Raw genomic sequence first — 23,996 nt, 5'->3', positions numbered from 1 at the left:
ACTGTCGATTGCACAGGCATATATCATGACAGAAATCTACAAGAGTTGCAGAACTAAAACAGCTAAATCAAACTAAATAATAGTTTACTGAGATCACTACTGACAGCTGCAGACTGAAAAAACAACGTTAGGAGACAGCTAATGTGGTTCTAGGATGGCGTGGAGGAGAGCCCCCCCCCCCCCCCCCCCAGCCAGGCGAGTGACATTGTCTGGTGGATTGCTGTCCGACGTCTGCGCAGGAACGTTTTTAAGGCTTTGCGCTACCGTTAAACATTGAATGAACCTGATAGTTTTCTTTTTCTATCTTATTTTCAGTTTGACTGAAATAATACTTCGTCTATTATATTTAAATACTGATTATTCATCAAATACCAAAAACCCATAAAAATGTAACTTTTTCATTATTTTGGAAAATTTTGGGGCCCATGCGTGACCGAAAGATATTAGCTGATCGAAACCAAATTTAAACACAATCTTTTGAGGCTCTGTTTAAAGACATTACAAACTATTACTCAAGAAAACATCTAATAATTTTTTTTTTAATCTCAAAAATTATGTTTTTTAATATTTTGTCAAACTTTAGGCCCCATGTGCAAACTGAAAATGTCAATCAATTTCCATAATTCTTTTTTCCTTTGTTTGTCTTTATGATTAGCAACTTATCTGCATGGTTACAAATTTGAAATAAAAAAAAATGAGTTTTTTCGACCCACCCTAGTGATCACCCCCCAAGGAGGTCGGCCCATCTCCTCATATGCTACAGAGCACTGTCCCCCAAACAGTGGCGTACCAAGACAGATGGGGGCCTGGGGCGCTACTCGAAATGGGGGCCTACCTGGTATTAAAACTGAAGTACCTCAAACTATGTGTACGTACCATATATTACAGTAACTATTTTAAGTGGTACATTTTTACATATTTCAACAGTGTTGGTTTGATTTCGGACACTATTCTAAATTCCACAGTAAAACACATGGTTTTAAGTAAAATTAAGTAAATACTATATTTTTAATAAAATTGTGCTTTGTCAGAAAATATCAAAAACAGAAAAAAGTCCTAAAATTATATTGTATCTTAAAAAATTATTGCATCTGAACATCCAAGTACAGTGAACAGAAACATTTAGGCATTCCAGATTTAATTAATTTTAGGATAAAAATTGGCTTTTACAAAAAAAAAAAACCTTTACTATTCCTTTGAGTAAGACACACCAGGGAACTATTTCCCTAATAACATCACCTAATCACAGAGAAAAATATTTTTAAAACATGCTTACCTAAATAAGGATGAAATTCACACGTTCACAGTCTAAATAAAACTTTTCTGCAGGTCTCACTCAAAAAAAAAAAAAAAAAACGCTCTTTACGTTCTTCAGACAAAAAACTGTGGTGTGACCCTATACTTGCCTGGCGCGTTTGATTGAAGTGGAGAAAACGCTCCTCGCGGCTTCGCTGGTAGAATTGAAAATATTTAATGTTCGACAGAAATTAAGACAAAAAAATTTTGCGTATGCGTGGTTTTAACTAACTAATCCGATTTCTAAAGCGAAGAGCGTAATTTCCCCCGATTATCGGACAAAGGGCTAGGAACTATCTCCTTTGTTTGGCCGCAGCTCATTTCTCCATAGTCAAGTAAGCTTGCAATCGAGTATAGAATGGATGGGAGGAGGTATTATGCAGTCAAGGTCAAAAGTTCCGAAGGATTGACCAATTAAACAGTTTTACGCTGTCGAAAGGGGCATAGCAAAAAGGAAGTCCCCTTTGCTTGAGTCAGAAGGGGTCCGATTTGTTCTTAGAAGTCACAGCTTCGGGCAGGATGCGAAACTTAAAACCACAAAAGTGCAGCTGGTAAAAAGAAAAATTTATCTGACTGATTTTTCCAAAGCCACGAAGGATAGACAACTTCTCATTTAGGAATGGATTTTCTTGGTTATATGTTTGAATTTGGTTTCAAAAATAGTGCATGAATTAAGACTAGACCATCGTAGTCTTAATACACAAAACAAAACATAAAACAGATATTTTAGCTGTATACTGTAATTATTAAAAAAATTATAAACGTGCATCTGATATGCATTAATTTTTTTTTATAAATTGTTTGTAAAAAAAATGCATAAAACTTTGCTGAAAGCCCTTAACAAAATAAAAGCAAATGATTTTTATAGGTTTAGTTAATTTAAAAATTTGGGGCCCCCATTAAATTCGTGGCCCAAGCGCTCATGTGCCTTTGAACACTAGGACGGATCACTATGAAAAAAAGTCATATTTAACAAACTTTATGATATATACTCGCATATATAGGTAACTGATTAATATTTCTAATCATGATGTATATGACAGATCTACTAGAAAAAATAAGATACAATTTCGGGGCATATGTCAAAGCGGGACCTGTGGGACATAATTTGCCCTCTCTTTGTTTAGGTTCTACATAAAAAGTCAACTTTTTATTTATCTAAACCATGACATAAGGCACGTCTGGCGAAAAAGAAAACAAATTAAAATTTTGGGGCCTGGGTATCATAAACCCTCCATTGATCCCGAAGAGGTATTGATTGTATCCCTGAACAAATATTTGGTCTTTAAAAAAATTATGATTTATTAAGCCAACTTGTTTAAGCATTCAAACCAAGATATGCGACTATATTGGTGAAAACAAAAATTGAACTTTGGGGGCCTATGTCAAAGCGGGGCCTGGGGCGGACCGCCCCCTCCGCGCCCCCTTCGGTACGCCACTGCCCCCAAATGAGAACAAAATCCTTTCAATTTACAGCCTCCTCTAAATTTTTCAATGGCATGGCCTGTACCTCCCTTTATTCCCTTAACTGTTCATCAAAACTCGTATTTCTTCGGGCAAGCAGGCTGGTCACGTTACTTTAAGCTTTGACTATATAAGACTACCGTTATAAAATAGATGAAAAAAGCATAAACAACATGTGGTTTGAGGTGGAGGAGAACTCTGAAAAAACATTAAACTCTCATTATAGATGATTGTTCTTTTGAAAATGAACAAAAAACTCAAAATAGCAGCAAAGTCCAGCAAACCAACCAAGTCAATCTTTTGAATTATGACACACTGAGAAGAAATACTTTGCATATCCAAGTAAAGTAAGGTTAACATTGATTCTATGTATTTTTTTTCGGTTCTAAAAAAATTGAAGTATAATAAGAATCATAGTAAAATTCTTGTCACGAGGGGGGGGGGGGTCAGCTGACCCTTTGACCTTCCAATGAATATGCCCCTAAACTTCAGTTTTTATTGTTGGAGTTTACTTCTGAGTTTCAGATGTGGGATCTGGACCTGGGAACCACTCCCTTTCCTACACTTCAATTCACACAATTTCTTTAAAAAAATTAAAGTCCTACAGTTTTGCTTCAATTTGATTATTCAAGCAAATGCATAGCTAAACATGATTAAAATACTTTGTTAGTATTTGTTAACTGATTTAGTGCTCAAAATGTTGATTTAACGAGTAAAAATAGTGTCTGAATGTCACACCGGTCTAGAGATAACGATCGGGGGAAAAGAACAGAATATTTCGGAAATTTTTTTTTTTCCTGAAAGAGTTTACTTCCACTCCAGAAAAATTGAAAAATTAATTTTTCTTTCAACTTTTCAGAAAGTTTTAATTTAAATTTTCATCAAAAAGTGATTAGAAATTTCTCATACTTAAATTCTGATGCAATTTCCTCCCCATCCCTCTCCTTATATGTTAAAAAACTGTCTAACTTTGATAATGCAAGTTGTATGATAATATAATTTACTTATAGATCAAAAAACATTTAATACTTATTGAAAAAAAATAATTAAACCAATATCCTTAACGAATTATTTTCCTTCTTCATAAAACTTCATAACTTTAATCACAGAACAATGTTTCTGCTGACTGTGCAAACCAAATGTACAGGATGCAGCAAAAAAAAAAGGCAAGCAATTTTCCCTGTAACTTTATTAAAAATAAACTAGTCGACCCGTGCGGAACTCCGCACTGTGCTTCGAATCGTTTCATAAGCCATTTCGCTCTTTAAAAATTTCAAAGGAAGAACATTATGAAGAAGAACCGAAAAAAAGTAAGCGCAGAAGAGAAGGCATGTAATTTAAAGACATCAGTAACAAAACCTCGTTAAATACAACGTTGTGATAATTTGATCATCGATCACCTTTTGGTCGTACATATTTTCAATTCAAACATAAATATCATTAAAAGTGTGGCTGAGTAGTGACTCGTGAAAAAGCAATAATTGTGCATGTGAAAAAACAGGTTGTGGCAAATACAGTCCTGCTCATGTGAGCATCTGACGGGAAAAAAAGAAACATTAAAGAGATATTTATTGGCACGGATTCGAATTGGTGCTATTCTAATTAACAGCCCGACACCCCAACAAACCTAGCGATTGCGCCTTCCTTTTCGAAAGCTATTCATTGAAGGAATGCGTAGTAAAAAACAGCAAAAAAGCTTTCTGCCAAAAAAAAAAAAAACAAATAAGTAAAATAATAATAAGATCATGCTTCTATGTTTTGTCATTAACCAGCATGATACGATTTAAAATTATTCGTAAAGCATGGAATTTGAATAAAGAATGACGAAGATCTCACGTAGCGATTGAAACAAACATTATAGAGAAGTAATAAATTAGATTGAAAATAAGTGTTTTTATCTTTGAATATTGAACTATTTCACATAGAAGGTTGCTTTAACCGTTATGGCTTAAATGCCCACACATGTTTCTTTTTTAATCGAACACTTAAAATCCAAAACCGAAACCAGTTGAATTGAGTCCGTTTTTTTAAGTGTAATTTTTCGAACGTAGACAAAATGTTTCTTTTTTTTTCAGCAGAAAGCAGAGGAGTAGAAAATGATTTCTTGCTAATGAAGTTGATAATGATTTTAATGTTTTATATCGTATTCGCTCGAATAAAAAAAAATAAAGGTTTACTGGGTGAAACTCATAGTTTTAATTTGGCGTAGTATTTTTTCATTTGTACAAAAGGTCGAACACTGCTATTAGAAACATCTACATTTCAGCATACAATGAAAAGGTTTTTCTGCAGAAAAAGGATTTCCTTGAGGTAAATCTAATATTTTTTTATGCTTACATCATGCTGAGTGATCGGGATGTAGTTAAAACTTAAAAAAAAAAAAGGAAGATCACCCTTCGATTAACAGTCAACTTATCCGAATGATAACTGTAGCCTGCATAAAGGAGTCGAAACACCAAGTAGCATTCTCACTGCATTTATTTTATTACGTGTATGTTATGAGTGCATATAATGCGTAATATTAATGTAAATTTGATATTTACATTAATATTATGGATTTTGTCCGATAACCCAAGCTTGCTCGAAGTTCAGATAGTTTATAGCCGAACGCTCTACCGAAAAAAACTTATTAATTTAACCGAACAACAAAGTTCAGTGCTTTTAAGCTTTATTAAAATACAAACACACACAGGCTATTATTATTATTATTATTTTTTTTTTTTTGCCAAAAGCGACGTAAAAAATTGGAAAATTGTATTAGAACTTTGCTTTTAAAAAAAATATGCATAAGAACTTCAAGCTGCATCAAGGTTTTGAAACAGCAAGACGCGTTTCCGAAAACTTAATTTTTCGACCGTAAGTCTATTTTTCGTCATTAGTCAGCCTGACAAGTTTTAAGAGGGGAATAATATATAAGATTAGATATTAAAAAGAAATGTTTTAATTTTTGCAAAATTTTTACAATTTGATTCTGCAGGCTTCTTGAAGAGTTATAACATAGATGGCAGCACGTGTTCATTTAACAGCACGGTTAAAATACAAAATAATTTGAAATAAGCTCTTTTTTAAGCGTAGCTTTTCGAATGCAGTAGAAATGTGATAGGCTATTTGTTTTTTACAAAAAGAAGAAAAAAAATTAGTTTACCCTTCAAATTGAGGTTTTTTTTTTAATTTGTACAAAGAGTCCAAAACTCATTGGAAGAATCTTTACTTCAATATACGATTTATTATTTTTTATGAACAAAAAACTATTCTATTGTTGTCTGAAATCTTAAACTTGTTACTTATATTTTCGCTTACATTATGCTTTAATTTTCTTACCAGAGCCAAAGCTTAAAACAAAAAAAACAAAAAAAAACGTACAATTCCAGAAGTAATTTAGCACAAAGTCACTTCATGTTTTCATATCAGCAAGGAGCGTTTCCTTCTCATTTATTCTATTTCTTCATAGTTGTTATTCACTTAAGTAAGTGTTCATGTAATGCGCGATATTTCTCTAATTTTTTTGTTGCAGATTGTCCGGACGTGGGCCCGAACACGCATTCTCCTGGTTAGGAAGAGAACGCTCTGCCGATCAAGCTATTCAGCTCTGTCGGTCATAGTGCAAATTAAAGTTATAAGTTTAGCCGAAAACCTCATTCTGGTTCTTTAAAACAGGTTTTTCGGCTGAAAAAAACAATTTTTAGACCGTGGGTCTATTTTTCGTCAGTAGCCAGCACCATAAGCTTTAAAATAAGGCGTAAATCAAAGAAATCGATCAAGAATTGAGGAAAATCTGGCGTAGAAACCAAAAACAGGCTACAGAAATAATATATAAGGATAAATTAACGAAACACAAAAACTAATAATAGAAGACCTTTAGCAATCACTAAATTAATTGGTTTGAAACTGGCCGCTTTTTAAAGTAATACAGAGGTGCAACAGCTTATTGAAATTTTCATTCAAGGACCGCAAGTCCTTTAATCAATCCTACTCCCTATAAAGCAATTGGTTTGGAGAATCCTAGCTTATGTATAGTTTAGGATAGACCTTTTACTCAAAAACAGGCCATACAGTATATAAATGGCATTGAGATCTAGCGTGTGATATCACGCACCTTGCACCACTTTTGTCTTTTTGGCATTTGAATTGGTGTGGAATCAAATTGAAATGTCCAGTCTACATTGCTATGCTGAAGTAGTGTTCACTCTAGAGAAAAAAAGGGCAGGGTACTGGTCTTTGAAAGGGTCACTATTTATTATAAAAAGGGCACTATATACAGGGTGTTTCAAAATGAATAGCGAGGCTTTAACATGTTATAATATTTATTACACCAAACTTACAGCCAGAAGTGATATATCAAATGAAAGAGAAACTCAAACAGTTTTGTTTGTTTGCATCAGTGCGCATGCGTGTGGAATGTTTCTTCTGCAATCCGCTAGAAAGCGCTTGTAGCAAAGATGGCGACTAAAGAACAGAAAGCGTTTTGTGTTTTACAGAAAACTTCATCTTTCAGCAAGATGGTGCGCCGCCTCACTGACATAATGAGGTACGCAATTGGCTTAACCTAACTGTACCCGAACGCTGGATTGACCGTAAGGGGCCTAATGACAGGGCTTGTTTCCCATGGCCTCCACGGTCACCCGACCTAACGCCGTGTGATTTCTATCTTTGGAGGTTTATTAAGGACCGTGTGTATGTGCCTCCACTGCCAGCCGACCTTCCCGAATTAAGGAACAGGATTGAAACAGCTGTTGCAGCAATTACTAATGAGACACTCATCAAAGTTTGGAAAGAACTCGCATTTCGTCTTGACGTGTGCCGAGTGACAAATGGTGCTCACATTGAACACTTGTAGGCTATTATGTAAAACTGAGTTTCTCTTTCATTTGATATATCACTTGTGGCTGTAAGTTTGGTGTAATAAACATTATCACATGTTAAAACCCCGCTATTCATTTTGAAACACCCTGTATATTTCAACGCGATCTTCCCCATCCAAGACCAATGACACACCTCTCAAAAGTACTGATGCCCCCCCCCAAAAAAAAGGAGAAAAATAACATCTTAAAACACCTTGCAAAAATTTCATCCATTCGTCTGTACCATGAGCACCCCTCTCAGGGGCGTGCACAGCAGGGAGGGGGAGAAGGGACACCTGTTGGCAAGGGCCTGATCCCCAAGGGGTCCAATATTTTTTAAACTAAGGGTGAAATATAGATCGTCACCATTGACTTCAGTATTGAATATCATTTCTTCCAGAAAATGCACTTGTCTTTAGGTTAGATTGCCCCCCCCCCCACCCCAAATGCCAACTATAAGCACATTTTTCAAACTCCGTAGAAACATTTAGCTAATGCTGAATCTTTTCTTTGCGTGTGTTTCAACATTTTTCAGGCCATAACTGTGACTACTTTTCCTATAAGAATAAAAAATTCTAGGCATTTCATAATCATTTGAATTTCAATGTAAGATGAACAGCATTTAATTACTGATGCCCCCTTCCTATCTAAAAACTGCCTAGTAGTGTGCATTATGCCATTAAGTATTTTAGTAGACATCAAAATCATGATGAATGTAAATTCAACTTTAAATATATTATACTTCAAACAGAATAATTATTAAAATATTGTGTGCAGTGCTTCAAAAATGCAGTCGTAGCAAGGTGCAAAACAAAAAACGCTTTATTTGAATGCCTAGTGTTGGACTTGACACAACTTCAGGAAATAAATGTGTTTGCAGATGTATGCGCTACCCTAGCAGCTCTGGGGCCAATCCAAGATTTTAATTTCACTGAAAATTTTTATAAAAATTTAATACATCAGAATTTTGTTTTTGTGATTTTTAAAAAAGTAATATTATAGTTTTTTTATATATATAAAACAAAAAGAAACATTGCAAGATCATTTTAGTTCAGAAAAAGCACAAGTATGTCAAAAATATGTTTTTAATTATGTCAGTAAGTTTTTTTAAATAATCTTTTAGTATACAAATCCTATTCAGAGATAATACAGATACTCACCAAAAAGGAACGAATAAATATTTTGCAGCTGAAAATTTCCTTGGAAAATTTCACACAGAACAATGTTTCCATTTCAAACGTTCTATTTTTTTTTGGGGGGGGGGGGTCCTAAAAATTCAAGGTAACAAAAAAAAAACCCTTGTATTTTGGTTCAGTAGGCTCTGTACTGTGTACTACTTAGAAAAAAATTAGAAAGTTCACCAATCAGAATCAGATGCGATAAGATTGCTTCACAATCACTAGCAATGCGCCAAAATTAGCTAAACCTAATTTCCACGTGCTAACGAAAAACGGACACAAAGGGCTGAAGCGCTACGAAAATGGCCTATTCATACGATGTTTATTGCTCAATTCAACATTCTATTTCAAAAATAATTTTCATTTTCGTGAAGGTGCCATTTTTGTTACGTTATTTTCGTTAATCTTCCGATTTTGCAAGTGCGAATTCGGGGAATTGATAGTTATAAATGGGGTAAAAGCGACCTGTATTGGACCTTGAAATTGTTAACTAAAACAGTAAATGAGTTTTGTAACGATAGTTTCGCAAACTCAGTTATTTCTTTTTTTTTTTCAAATTTTGTTTTATTTATTTCTTTAGAATTTTTCGCGGGTTAATTCAACAGGCTTCGCGGGACACGTTTGGCCCACGGGCCATAGGTTGTGCATTCCTTAAACTCTAAGGAATTCAAGCACTATGTTAGCTTTCAAAACTTTATCAATCACTTCAAAATAAACGCTTTTTCCAAGCCCTTTACAAGGATTATCAAGAGCATACAAACCCTGCTTCTGTTCTGTTTTGCAGGGAAAAAGAAAAACAGCCTGAAATATTTCAGTAAACTTCATATTTTTTCGGCCCGCATCATTGTCAAGAACCGTGTATTTTGAAATTAAGAACCGGTTGCATTTGCACTTGGACTTTTCGGACAAGAAATTCATCAGCAGTTCATCTGCGTCTGTTCTTGTCTGACAACACAAGTAGTACCCCTTCTATTTTTCCTAGAACTGGCGCCCCTAGTCCTACAGATGAAAATAATATAGGAAGACTACCTACCACCCTCCCTCTCTCATTGTTGATTCTCAGAAACTCAAGGATGAAGAGGAATTAAACAATAATCCCCCCCCCCCTGCCGCCATCGCGGACGACCGAACACCTTCCCTCCTTTCAAACCCATCCTCAGTAGAAGGAAGAAATCTACCTTTTGTTTTCCAGCTGATAAGTCTGTTAGAATTCCGAGAATCTCATCCCCTCTTTGCCTAGGTGTTTGCATCTCCTTTTATTCATTCGGCCGTTTTCAGGGGAAATTCTGGGGACAATGGAAATTTTCCAAGGGAGAGTCGACCCCCCCCCCCCCTTGCTTGTCTCCTCTTCCCTAACTTGGTCAAATATTGCCTAAAATGGCATTTTTAAGGTTTTAAACCATTTCTGGTTGAGAAGTTTTCCACTCTTCCAATGTTGCTAGAAAATCACTTTAAAATGTGTTTTAGGAGAGAGGGGGAGCTCCTGAACCTCCCATCATTTCCTTAACATCACAAAAGATAGTTTAAAATTGGAATTTCATAACTTCAATATCGAAAATTCTACTAAAAGAGCACCCTAAGTCTCTTCAATCATCTAGTAACGTCACCAAATATTAAAGTCCCTATCTTTAAGATTTCAAAATGTTTCCAACAGAAAGCATCCTACCCGTCCCCTCATGTTAAAATAACCAAAAAATTGCTGTTTGAAAACTTCAATGTCTAAAAGATAGCCTACAATTGGTACAAAGATAGCCTACAAACTCTTCTTTTCAAAAATTCCAAAGAGAACATAGTTTTACTCACTCTCTTGTGGTGTTAAGGAGAAGAAAGCTGTTAGTGAGGGGGGGGAGGAAGTTGGTATTCCTTCTCAAATGTTTTGATTTTGGAGCTCCCAACTTGAAAAAATTGCTGTAAGAGAATTTATGAACCACATCCTTTTCAAAAATGGCCCCTTTCCTTCCCCCTATTATCTAGAATTGTGTTTTTAGAACTATGATTCGGGAAAAAAGTGCAGAGGAGACACAGACACACACTACTAAAAAGCACATGCTTGAATATTACACTTAAAACTGGGTTAATCTTGTTAGAAAAATCAAATGCTTAAAATTCAGATTTAGCACAAACTATAAAACTGTCATATAGTTCAAATCAACAACATTGTATATACAGTAGGCACTGCTTAATGTGATTACTTTGGGACAAATAGGGGAGCGTGTTGTACCTTGGAACACTTTTCATATTTTCATTTTTAACGTCAATTACTTGGACCAAATTTAAAATCTAAAAGTCACATGAAAATACCCATTTCTATGCAATACATTTTTTAAAATCCAAACAGTTTGAAAATAAAATATTGCCAATCATTTAAAATAAGAGTTCCAAACTGCCCCAAGGTACAACATCCTAATGCACCCTGGGACATCCTGTTGTACTATGGAAAAGTCTTCATGACTCCTAAAACAGCCATATACTTGTACCAGTTTTGCACCAAAAAACAAAAAATATTTTTTTTCACTGTGTTGAATTCAATAATGAATTATTATCTGACAGTAAATGTGTTTAAAAGACTACATAAGATTGGAACATTGTTCCATGTTCCTAAACATATCTTAATTATTAAGAACCATGCATATGTTGTACCTAGGAATGTGTCCTAAGGTACAATATGTTTGGCTGTCCCAAGATACAATCCCCACATGGTTTAAGAAAAACCAAAATAGTGGTCAATCTAGATATATTATCATTATTTTCTCATAAGCAAAATATTTACAGTACTTCCCCTTTATAACAAAATAAAATTCAGTTAATTAGTTTTACAAATACAAAGACAGAAAATGAAATAAAAATGAAGAAAGTATGTACTTTAGAGTCATGAAATTTTCTACCTCTCACAAAATCGTCAATTTTACTCCTTTGATGCTGATTTTTACTATGGCACTATTTAGTGGTGATGGTTACTGTTAGAGATTGCAGAAACACATGGCTGCTAAAAATAGTATTTTAGAAATTAGCAGTGTATAAAATACTAACGAGAAATTAAAAAAAATATTTTCTATTTACATTTAATTCAGTTTTCTTTACTACTGATTGTGCTTTTAAGTTGTTTAATGTTGGGTGCGCGCTTATGGAGGGTGCAATGCATAAATAAATTTTTTTTTTGAGAATATTTTACGATGCGGGGCTTACACCGGGTGCAGCGCTTATTCCCGAAAATATGGTAACGGACCATATCATTTTCCTTGACATTCATTAACCAGTTTCCAAGCTGATTCAACTGCACCATCTTTTCCACCACGATTTTGCTTGATATTTAAGTTTTCATTTAGCTTCGCTTTGTTTTCAATCTCGTCATGATTTTTAGTAACTTACAAAGTAATGGCTGAAAAAGGTTTAGTTGTTCTGCAGCATCTTTGACTCATTATGTTTTTTTTGCCAACGCATTTTAAAATATCAATTTTTTCCTTGCTGGGCAGGGAGAGAAATTCTTCTGCATTACTCATAAGAAGGGAATTTGTTTTCTTGGAAGCTACATATCAGGGTTTGCCTTTGTATTTCTGTTGATTGAGAATCAAGAAAAGGGAAAAAATTTTGACGTTATGAAAAACTAATAACAATAAACTAAGATACTGATTACAATATTCGACTTTCTTTACCACATGTTAGTATACATGTGTTCTAGGACTTAGTAATTTTGATAACATTAGGGGGGGATAGGGTTTTGCAGTTTCGAAAAAGTGATTTTTTCTCGTAGTTAAACATTTCAAAAATATATTCCAAAAATTTCAAGTTGTTTCAAGCTAAATTCTCAAAGTTATCAAGTATTCAGTCTCCGCTCCTTCAAACTGTTGCCCCGACAGCTGCGGACACTCAGAATATCTGTGCTGCTTGCTTGGGGTTAGTTGAGTATAATATAAATAAATAACAAGCAAAGAAAGGGCTGAGGAAATCAAAGCTGCTGCAGGGACTGCCCTCTATTTAGCTGGAATTGAGGCCTTTTAGTTTCAAAAACTTTTAACGCATTTTCTCAAAACCACTTTTTCAAAGTCTGTGCTCATTCCCATTTTAAAACCAATTGACCTATCTATTTCAAATTTTGTACATATGTTCTGCATATAAAAAACCTCCCTGCTACATTGAGTCAGATTTTTTTTAATGCATTTTTTACCAACAGGATAGTGAAATTTTTGGTAAAAAATAGCACTTTTAACTTCAAATGGCCGCCAAAAATTTTTCAGTCGAACAAAAAAAGATCTGAGAACGTAGGGGGGGGGGGGAGGATTAATTAATGCTTTGACTCAATTTGAATAGAATTTGATTTCAGATAAATATCAGCTGAGATACAGTGAACACCACAAATCATCTTTCTCCAAAGGTGCTCTGGGAAAAGCTCTGTCACCAGCTTGTCTGTGGATATTTTTTGATCAAAAATTTATAGAATATTCTTAAAACCATGCATAATAATACACAAAAGGTTTTAACATTTAATCAAACCATTTTCTAAAAAGAATTCGTAAAAGTAGTGAATTTTTTGACCCTGACCCCCCCCCCCCCCTTTAAGGGAATGATGACATTAACTGTGATCACATTAAGCAGTCCTTACTGTAGTACAGGTATGAGCAACCTTTTTGAGCCTGCAGGCCAAAAAAGCCAGAATACGTCAAGCCAAGGGCCACTTTGAGTACCCCCCCCCCCACGTATAGCTTCGTGCAAAATACATTCTTAACATATATCCCTTGTCAGTAAAACTCTTGTAAAATACATATAATATTTTGTTCTATTTGAAAAGAATCTGCAAATTTATAATAGCGCAGCTAATTACCTTATTTCAATAGAGATAATGTAAAAAGGAATTAAAATATATTCATGCAAAAATAAACAATGTTGGTAAGCAGCAGGTAAGACAAATTAGATAACTTTTAATTTCTTTAATCAAGCACTGAATTAAATACATTGAAAATTAACAAAAATTGTTGATGGAAATTTAAACACATGAGTAACAACATATACACAAAATAATTCGTTGAATTGAAAAATAAAATTGGAGGTATAAGAGATAAATGTGGCAAAAATATTTAATGAGATGGTTGAGATTGAATTTTTAAAACAATTTTTTTACATTGGGAGTAAAGCATTGTTTACATTGAGAGTTTTTGCTATGCGTCAAACCGAAGTAAGGTTTTCGTCTGCTAATCTGTTTCTAGTTTTAGACTTATTTAAGTTTATTATTGAAAATGTTTGCTCGCAGATCTACGTACTGCCAAATATTATGGCACAAGCAGCTGCATTTAATTTTAAAAGAGCAAACTCCTCTGGCGAAGAACTATAAAAGTCCATTAGTGACTTTTTTTTTGCATTTGGTTCCTTCAAAAGTCGGAACATTGCAAGTCAATAGTGCCATCTGCATAGTTTCTGGCACTATGTTAATGTCAGTATCAAAAGGTGCTGAAAACAAATTTACTTGAATCTTGCATGTATCAAAATCTGAAATTCCTTTAGCAAATGCACCTGATAATACTTGCACTTGCTCCTCATACTGCATACCCATTTGTGGAAATTTTTCTTGAATTTTCTTGCATTTTGGGAAATGAGAGAAGTTTTTACACTTCAACTGGCTTTTAAACAAATAGTTTTTTGTTTGAAATGTTCATTAGTTAGAAAATAAACTGGTTTTTTCCCTGCAATTTCACATTCATATCATTTAAATGATGTGTGATGTCAGCAAGGAAAGCCAGGTCACACTGAAAGCTTGGTTCTTTTAACCATCTGGTTTATTTCCCATTATTATCTAAAAAATCCACAATTTCATCAAACAATGCAATGAACTGCTGCAATGCAGCTTCCCTACTAAGCCATCTTACCTCAGTGTAATAAATAACATCAGAGGGAAGGTCTTCTAATTTTTTCAAGAGCTCCTTAAACTGCCTATGCCTTAATGCAGAAGCTCAAATAAAATTTATTGCATCGAAGACACACTGCATTAAGCGAACAAATCCCAATTGTTTAGCACACAATGACTCCTGGTGAATAATGCAATGAAATTGCAATAACTCAGTTTCACGTGGACCAACTTCGTCTTTCAACAAAGTAACCATGCCAATTTTATTACCAACCATGACTTTTGCCCCGTCAGTTGTTATACGGATAAACTTGTCCATATCCAAAGAAGCTGCATTGCATAATTGTGTTACATTGTGCAAAATTTCCTTTCTAGTGGTTTGCCCTTTCATGGGAAACATACCAAGAATTTCCTCTGTAATCGAAAAACTCATATCAATGCCACATAAAAATACAAATAGCTGGGCTCAGTTGATGTGCAATCAGTGGATTTGTCCACAGCAAGAGAAAAAAAAATCGAAGTTTGAAGCTGCAGATTTTACTTGCTCTTCTATGTCCCCTCCTAGCTGTTGCACTCGCCTCTGAATGGTCATTCGGTTAAGACTGATTTTTTCAAACTTTTTTTTTGCTTCTGGGCAAAGTTTTTCAGAAGCAAGAACGATGCACTCTTTCACAAAGTCCCCATCAGTAAACGGTCGTCCTCGTTTTGCAATCAATTCAGCAACTCCCAGGCTAATTTCCACACATGAATCAAGTTCAGATGTTTGTTTCTGGAAAAATGTTGCTTGAGTGGAAAGAGATTTAGTCATTTGATTAATTTTTTCAGAGCGCTCAAATCCTGTCACTGATGCAAAAGATGTGTGTCATGTTTCATAATGCCTTCTCAAATTATACTCCTTCGCAACAGCGATAACGCTGCTACACAGCAAATATGTGATCACACCTTTATTATTTATAAAACAATATTTTTCTGTCCAATCATCCTGGAATTTCCGATTCTTCTTGGAATCCCCTTTCATTTTACTGATGAAACAAGAGGGGAATAAGCTATTTTTACCAACAAGCAAGAAGCAACACAGTTACAGTGAGCAAAGACACCAGGAAGAAGTAAAAGTTATAATCGAGAGGAGAGTGCTCGCTCGCACTCATTTATTGTGCGTATTAGTGCTGTTACCTGATTGGAGAAGAATCTTGCGCTGCTTAGTTGGGTAATCGGATCACCACTGAAATTTTACACGCGTCTCTCTCGATAGCTTCCTCTGTATTTCCAACAGATTCGCGGATCAAAGCAAAAAAATGGAGCTTTTCTTAAAAAATTGACCACAAAAGAAAAAATGTTTCAATATTTTTTTTTTCAAAAAAAAATTCTTTTTTTCATTTTTTTTTCCAAAGTGACCGCAGTCAACTTTGACAGGCTTTGCGGGCCACATTTGGCCCGCGACCCTTAGGTTGTGCATGCCTGCTGTAGTACATATTGTATATTCATTTCCCTCTTTTAAATGAAATGGAGTATTTTAAATACAAATTATTTATAATTCATATATTTAGAGATAGAACTTAAGTATGATATGAGTGTTGGAAAAAGCAGAACATAAACTCTAATTAGCCCTTATGAAATGTTTGATTTTGACGAACACCTTGAAACATCATGAAGCAAGAAGTGGGGGCTGAAGTTTGTTAGGCTTGTTAATGAGACTAGAAAAAGAAAGAACCGCACCCGCAATCCAGATGTTTGCTTAGAGTAAGAGCTTTTAACAGCCCGGGAGTCCTAGTCATAGCTAGATAATACAGACGCACATCTGCACAACGTGCACAGATACATTCACTGCTGTGCAGATATGTGCATTGTCTGATAATCATTAATTAATATCAGTATTAAATATTGGTTAACTTCTAAATTAGCATAAAAACTAATAAAGAACGTTGACATCTTGCTTTCGTGGATATGTTAATAGAATCAAAAGGCATTATCTTACTTAAAATTTTATCTACTTACTATACATTGTTTCACAGATAGTTTTGAGTTATGTGCATGGATACTTCATATTTTTATCTTACTATGCTCCTAGGTATTGCTCACGTCCTCTGAGTCAATCGCAACCATCTAATCAGTATTGTTCTAAACTTTAAATGTATTTTCCATTCTTAAAAATGAATGAGCTACTGATAAGCGGGGCCCGATTAAAATATTGAAGGTCCTTAGGCTAGACCTTTTCTCTGGGCCCTCGAAAAACGAACCTCATAAGCATTCACAAAGAACTGTGAGAGCCAATTTCATTCCCTCAAACACTCTCTCAAAGTGGTTTTTGGGGGTCCATAACAAAGTTAAAAAAGACAAAGCATGTGCTCAAAATAATGGTGTTTGTTTAAAAGCTCATGACATTTCTTGTCCTAAAATTTAATCAAAACAGTGCAATAATTTTTTTTTTGAATTGGCGTTCAGACTTGAACGGAAAAAAGTCAACTAAAAATCTCAATGCTAAGCAGGGACTTATATACTAATTGTAGAGAGGATTTTTAAGGACTGCTCTCATTATTCTGATGACAAATTTGAAGCTAAATATGTCATCATATATTTAGTCGAGTTTTGAGCATGTGTCCCTTTACACTCCTTTTAATTTTCAGTTAGATTGTGCAATGCCTGGCAATGCAGCTAGTTTATATATATATATATATATATATGTAAAATAATTATAATAAAAGTGAAAAATATTGAAAAGACCACACCAAAAGCCCATAGATGGAGCAACGCAGCAAAATTAAAAAGCCATGTAAATATAAAGATATACAAGCCAAATAACAAGTTTAAACAATTTATACGAAAAATAATGATGAGAAAAAGGAAAATACAAGCAGCAATTTAATAGGAAAAGACGAAAGGTTGAATCCAGAGCTTATCAGCCATGGAGGATTCAATAAATATGGTCAAAAGACCAAAAAATTTAACTACAAACTAAAAGAGAGTGTTTAAGCTTCAGTGTATGCAATATAGAATAACATTAAGCTAAATGTCCCACATGTTAAACTATAAACAATAAAGAAGAACTTAAACCTAAAATTAAAAGCAGGGGGTTTCATTTCGACTAATTAGGAAAAACGAGTTCCGATAATTAGCCTTCCACAGGACAGTACCTGCCAATAACTTAACTTACCTTAAGATCCGATGAGAACAATACCAATCCAGTATTCAGCATAACGATATTCAATCCAGTTATCTTCGCACCCAGTTGTGCGGGGGGGGCCTACTACGCGGACCCCCCCCCCCCCCGGACGGTGGAACCTAAGACTTACAGCTAAGTGGTGGGGTGTGTGCGGAGAAAAGTTATTAACATAAAAGTCAAATTAAATAAAACAAGTCAATATCCAAAGAAATCAATCCAAAAACCATGCAAATCATCCGTTTTCCACGTGCAAAAGAAACATTCACATCTGCAATCCAATCAAATGGTTTCTCACAGTTGTATCGTACATTTATACAGTTAAACAGTTTGAAGAGAAGAGCGAAATGTTCATTGAAGGCTATACTTCAGCAATTTCTGAAATGGAAGAAAAGTTGAAGAAATATTATTGTGAGTCTGCTCCATCACATGGTATGATTCACAAGTGGTTTACAGAATTTCGTTCTGGACGTCCGATTGAAGTCGTGAATGAAGAAATGATCAGCAAAATCCATGATATCGTGCTAGAAGACCGCCATGTGAAAGTGTGTGAGATGGTTAACATATCTGAACGTGTATCCAACATTTTGCATGAGCTTTTTGTGTATGGAAACATTATCAGTAAAATGGATGCCATGTTGCTGACAGTCGATCAAAAACGGAATTGTGTAACACAGGGTTCGTACAGTTCCTTATAAGTACTTACAAGTCTTTACTTTTATATTTTGCCTTATAAGTGCTTACAAGTCCTTATTTTAATGCCCTAAGTCCTTATAAGTCCTTATTTTTACTCTGCCCTTATTTTAAAAAATCATATTTTTGTTTTTCTAACAGCTGCAAAGAGAGAGAGGGCAAGATTATAGTTGCTGGAGGAAAATCAAGTGGTTGCAAGTGCTCTATTTCCCCTAGGCGACTGCTTTATTAATCCCGCACCTTGGTTAGGGAACTCTTGCAGAATGGGGGAGGGAGGAGAAATGCAACCCCATCTCGGCTCTCGTTCTTGGAAGCCACATCCATCAGCGCTATTGCCAAATCCTACACGATTGGTCTGTCTTAAACAACTGATACAAAAACTGAACTGCAATAGCTGATCGCTGCTGACAAATATTTCTCGGCCTGTAATTCATGAATTTATGAAATTGTCTATGTCAGTTAATGACATACAAATAACCAAAGAAATGAGGACAGCTGCTATATCCGCTAGAATAAAATACACTCAGTATTTGGAAAATAAAAAACCATAGGAAAAAAATGAAACAAAACAAGAGAATTGTAAAGCATTAGAGGAGGAAGTACATTTTTTTAAAAAGAAGAAAATGTTTCTCCAAAAAGACACACTGATGGAAACAAATGCAAAAGCAAATCATTTGGCAGATGAGGGTGAAAAATTAAAGGACATGAACTTGTTCATTCAATCACTTGAACTTAGGAAAACACTAACTGAAAAAGAAATAAATTCCTTGGATGTAAAATTAAAGGAAAAAGTTCGGAATTAAAAGATATTTAATCTGATTGCTAGCTTGTGACCCCCTCATCCCATTATTTTATTCCGTCACATTTTTAGGAATTTTTGTTGCTATTTTTATTGTATCATTTATGTTCTATATTGTTCATTTTCTTCTAATAGATTGAATTTGAAAATGAAAGGAGATTATGTTGGAAAATAAACTGCATTTTAGTATTTATTTTGATTTTTTTTCATTTAAAAGTCACGGACTTATCAAGCCGCTCTTGTGTGTGTATATATATATATATATTTAAAAAAGCTAGAGCTTATACTCATGAAAGTTTATGATTTAGCATTTTATGTTTCTTAAGTAAACTTAGAGAAAGCCTTCTTACCACTTATTTTGTTTTATTACAGGCACCAAAGAAATTGTCATCACGTGACATTGATACTTTGACTGATGAGCAACTTGTAGCCACAATAGGTCCACATGGAGAATTTGAACTTACTTTAGCAACCGATAATAAGTGCATATCTACAGAAAATGATTGCAGTCCTTTTGCTGGTATTCTTCTTCTTATTATTATTTATTTATTTTTATTTTTATTTTTTGCTTGAATGTGGTTCTGTGGGGAAAATTGGTGATATATATATTTACTTATGTAAAATAGGTCTCCATCATGGGTCTGTCTCTGCAACTAGAGGTGAGAAACTAAGCAAATCTCGAACCATATATGAAAATGTTCAAATAGCAATGGAAGAAGATAGGAATAAAATAATATTATCAAGCGAATGCAGTGATATGAAAGAAAATAACTGTGGATGCTTGTCTGTAATGAGTCCATTTGATGAAAAGGCTGAATGGGCTGAAATTGCAGATATCATGGCTTCATTTGGTGGTAGCATTACAAGAGAGTCACGTTTTGTTGAATCTCACTTTGCTCAAGCATTTAAATCAGGTAAAATTCTTTGAAAATTCTTTTTTGAAATTATCAAAACCTCTAAAACAGAATACTTCATGATGTTCTGCAACATAAAATCATTTGACCAACATTGTTCTGCAAGATAAATTCATACATTATAAAATTACTTTCAGAACATTGTTGAATATAACGATTAACAAAAAATGTTATTGTATACAGAAAAATGTGGCCTTTTTATAAAACCATGATTCTAAAATCAGAACTGTTTTGTACTAGAGTCTGGAGTATGAAATTTATTTGTTTGTTCAGCACTCAGTCTTACATTAAAAAAAAAAAAAAACGAGCTGATGTGTGTATTACGTGACTTCCTTTTACACCAATTTAATGTTATTTCCCCATTATTGGCAATTTTAATGTGATTCAATAGATAACTCTCTAAATATCACCAACAGTGGCCAAATTGAAACCAGATTAAAAAAAAAAATTGGCGACCAAAAGACTGGCGATATATCGCCATATGTCCGCCAATTATAACACCACTTGAGTTTGCATCGAAATTAACAATGATTTCCCCCCAAAAATGTGCAAAAGACCCCTTTAGAAACACCCAAATGCAACCAAAAGGGGAGGTGCACAACTAGACCCCACTGAGAGTCTACATATCAAATTTCAACTTTCTAGGACATACCGTTCTTGAGTTATGCAACAGACATACACACATATGTATATACGCACATACATACAGACGTCACGAGAAAACTCATTGTAATTAACTCGAGAATCGTCAAAATGGATATTTCGAGCCCCTATACGTCCTTAGGTTTATATGCACGTGTGGTTGGGTTGAAAAAAAAATATCAACATTCATTCGGGGGTGAGCAAAATGGAAATTAAAGTCGATTTTTGATTAAACATTTTTTTGCGAAAACAGTACTTCCTTTTTCGTAAAAGGAAGTAAAAAGCATAACATTAACATTTCAGGCACACATATTCTGGACAGAAAATGCAAAACCCTTTGCTACAGTCTCCATTCTTTGCACGTAATATTGCCATCTCTGTTCCGAGCGCTTTGACACCGTTCCAAGTATCTCATTGCATTAGAAGCAGTGTTTTCCCTCAGAATTGCAGCACATGATCAATAGTGACTAAGAGATAACTACACAAAGATGTTGAGCAAAAATATTTTGCCTTTTATAGCCAATAAGCTTATTATTTACTGGTCTTCCAGGGTCTTTAAGCATAAAGCAGGTGCACGTCGTCAAAAATGATTTTCTGTAAATATAATTTTGAAGATTTCTTCAGATAGAAGTAAAATCCTATGTTCTGGAAAGTGATGCATAAAGCTCTACGTTTTGTACAAGTTTTCAGCCGAATAAGTGTAATTTGTAGGAATTTTAGAATTACTTCTAATTTGGAGAAATCTGCAAATTTTGCAAAATGTGCAAAATTACATCTTAGTTAGAAGATATTTATGGAAATTCTGTCGAGTTTCTGCAGAAATTGTGCAGATTTTACTTGAGAAAATTTGCCTGAGTTTTCCCCCTCACATTTGAACAGAATTTTCTGCAGTTCATGGGGTAATACTGCAACGTACATCCCAAACTTAGTAGTATTCTGCTTTGAGGATCAAAACAAATATGCAAAGTTAGCACAAGAAAAGTTTCTGAGTGCTGTTTTTTTTTTTTTTTTTGAAATTATATTTTACTGGATCTCTATATAAAACTGACTGAACTAAAACTGAAACACACTATAGAATTTTATTTATTTATTTTATTATTATTTTTTCCAATTGATTTATTTTGTAAGGATGGTTTTTTTTTCTTTTTAATAAACAATTTTTGTGGTTCCAAAAAAAAAAAAGAATAATAATAAAAAATGTTAAGTTAGATTGAGCTTGCTTTGAACTAGCAAACTTATTGGCAAAGCAGTCTTCCCTCAATTCTTTAAAATTTCTCGAAAGAGAGCCTCTGTCTCATTTTTTTAAACAGCTGGTCTTCAAAACTGGGGCCTGTACATCTTTTTCAGGTCGAATTATCTGCCATTTTGGATCAAGACATTTTAAAAGGCCATAATACAACACCTTTCATGTTATTTGCCTTTTCCTCTTCTTAATAATTTGTGACAAGAATTGTACATTTTTATTCCTACCAAAATATAACTTAATATTTCACATTCCTGTACATAGAAACTTTGATATTACTCAAAAGCATGTATAAATGAAAAAGAAATAAACAACTTAAACATGCAAAAAAGAAAAAAAAATTAACTTTTTTACATTAATTTCTTTTTATAGATTCATGTTCTCAAAACTTGTATACCTTAAAGTAACTTCAACCATTAGAAAAATATTCTTTAGTAAAATGTATTAATTTTTGAATTTATGCTATTGTCAAGTTCTTACCTGATATTTCTAAAGTGTGGTTCTTGATTTCCTGCCATATTTTCCAATGTAAAATTAAAAAAAAAAAAAAGGTTATAGCAAATAAACAAGAAATTTTGCGCTGTAGAATTTTATTTCAAACTTTATTTCAATAAATTATGTTCAACAATCTGCAAAGTGTATTCAAGAGGTTTTAATCCCAGAAAGTTACAATCATGGGTGCAATACCATCCGTCTCAAGACTATTACAGTTTTGACAAAATTGACGAGACTAAGAGCAGGACAGAAAAGAAAATGAATGACTTCCCTTGAGTTTCTACTTTGAAAAAGTTAAAAAATAAGAAAAGTATGCTGTAATCACTGTTCTATTCCATAACCATGCATTTGCATGATTGCATGCATTTACATCTTCCCTTTCCTTTCCCACGAGCTCTCGACTTTCGGCAGTGTCCTTATTTTGTTATGAAAAGGGCTTTTGGAGGGGTGGCTTTTAGACATGCTGATTAAATTTTAGGTAACTCTCTTACTGTCTACTAACTGATTGATTTCACGCCTTGGAGTTGGGCCTCACTATACTCGCTAGTTTTTGAATTAGTGCAGAGTTAAGGGGGGAGCTTAAGGAGGCAAAGATCCCCTGACAGCTCATTAACCCCCCCCCCCCTTAAAAAATTTACCAACAAAGTTGAAATCCTTCTTTTTGCAAATAATTATTTTTATTTTTCAATAAAATCATACTCTCCTAACATTTAAATTTTTGTTTAACCTTCAACATTCTATGAGGCTTTTCTCTTATCTCATGCCCTCTTAATTTTGCTTGTTGTTTACAGTACCAAATCTAGGCATTCATGTTCCAAGCGGCTATTTCTGAGGGTGCCAAACTGACACGACCCCCATTAAGAGACCGAATATGACTAAAAATTACCTTTTCAAGCATTGAAGAGAGCTTTAAATGTGTTTTTTTGGTTTTGTGCTTATAGATCTTCAGTATCAACCACTTCTTCCCCTACCCCCCCCCCCCCAAAGTTAGCTTTAGAATTGCCTTTTTAGAGCTTTAATTCCACAAAATTCTGGGGAGAGCCCCAAAGCCCTCTCACTTTATCTCCAATCTCTTGAAAACACACCAGAACATGCATTTTTAGGCTTTTGATTGTGAAATATTTCTGATGGAAGCTACCTATCCACTTCACTAGCATCTTAAAATATAGTTTAAACTTTCATTTTTGAAATTGCAACATCAAAAAGAAATTCAGAGACTGTCTCAAACCCTTCTAGGTCTAAATGCAATAACCTACAGTCTAAATGCATTTTTAGGACCTCTATTTAAAAAACTTCTGGGGTAAGGGCCCCAAACTGCAGTCTCCCTGCCTACTAGCATAACATCTCCAATGATAGCCTAAAACTGTTTTAAAAATGATCTTGGGGGAGATCTGTCCCATGTAAAAATAAAAATCATGTGCACTCTGAAATGTCTGAA

At 34.3% G+C, this 23,996-nt stretch overlaps 1 protein-coding gene across 1 annotated transcript in view; it reads left to right on the top strand.

The window, feature by feature from the left end:
* Positions 1-23,996, top strand: part of LOC129218970 (ankyrin repeat and sterile alpha motif domain-containing protein 1B-like) — a 101,158-nt gene that overhangs the window by 45,682 nt on the left and 31,480 nt on the right. The window contains exons 7-8 of the mRNA XM_054853289.1: positions 19,637-19,784; positions 19,891-20,178. Coding sequence (XP_054709264.1) covers positions 19,637-19,784; positions 19,891-20,178 — 436 coding nt within the window. The remainder of the gene's footprint in view (positions 1-19,636; positions 19,785-19,890; positions 20,179-23,996) is intronic.

The sequence above is a fragment of the Uloborus diversus genome, chromosome 3 (assembly GCF_026930045.1).
Source record: "Uloborus diversus isolate 005 chromosome 3, Udiv.v.3.1, whole genome shotgun sequence".
Classification (NCBI taxonomy): domain Eukaryota; kingdom Metazoa; phylum Arthropoda; class Arachnida; order Araneae; family Uloboridae; genus Uloborus; species Uloborus diversus.
Note: the sequence above shows the minus strand (reverse complement) of the source record. Positions and strands in the feature narration are given on the sequence as shown.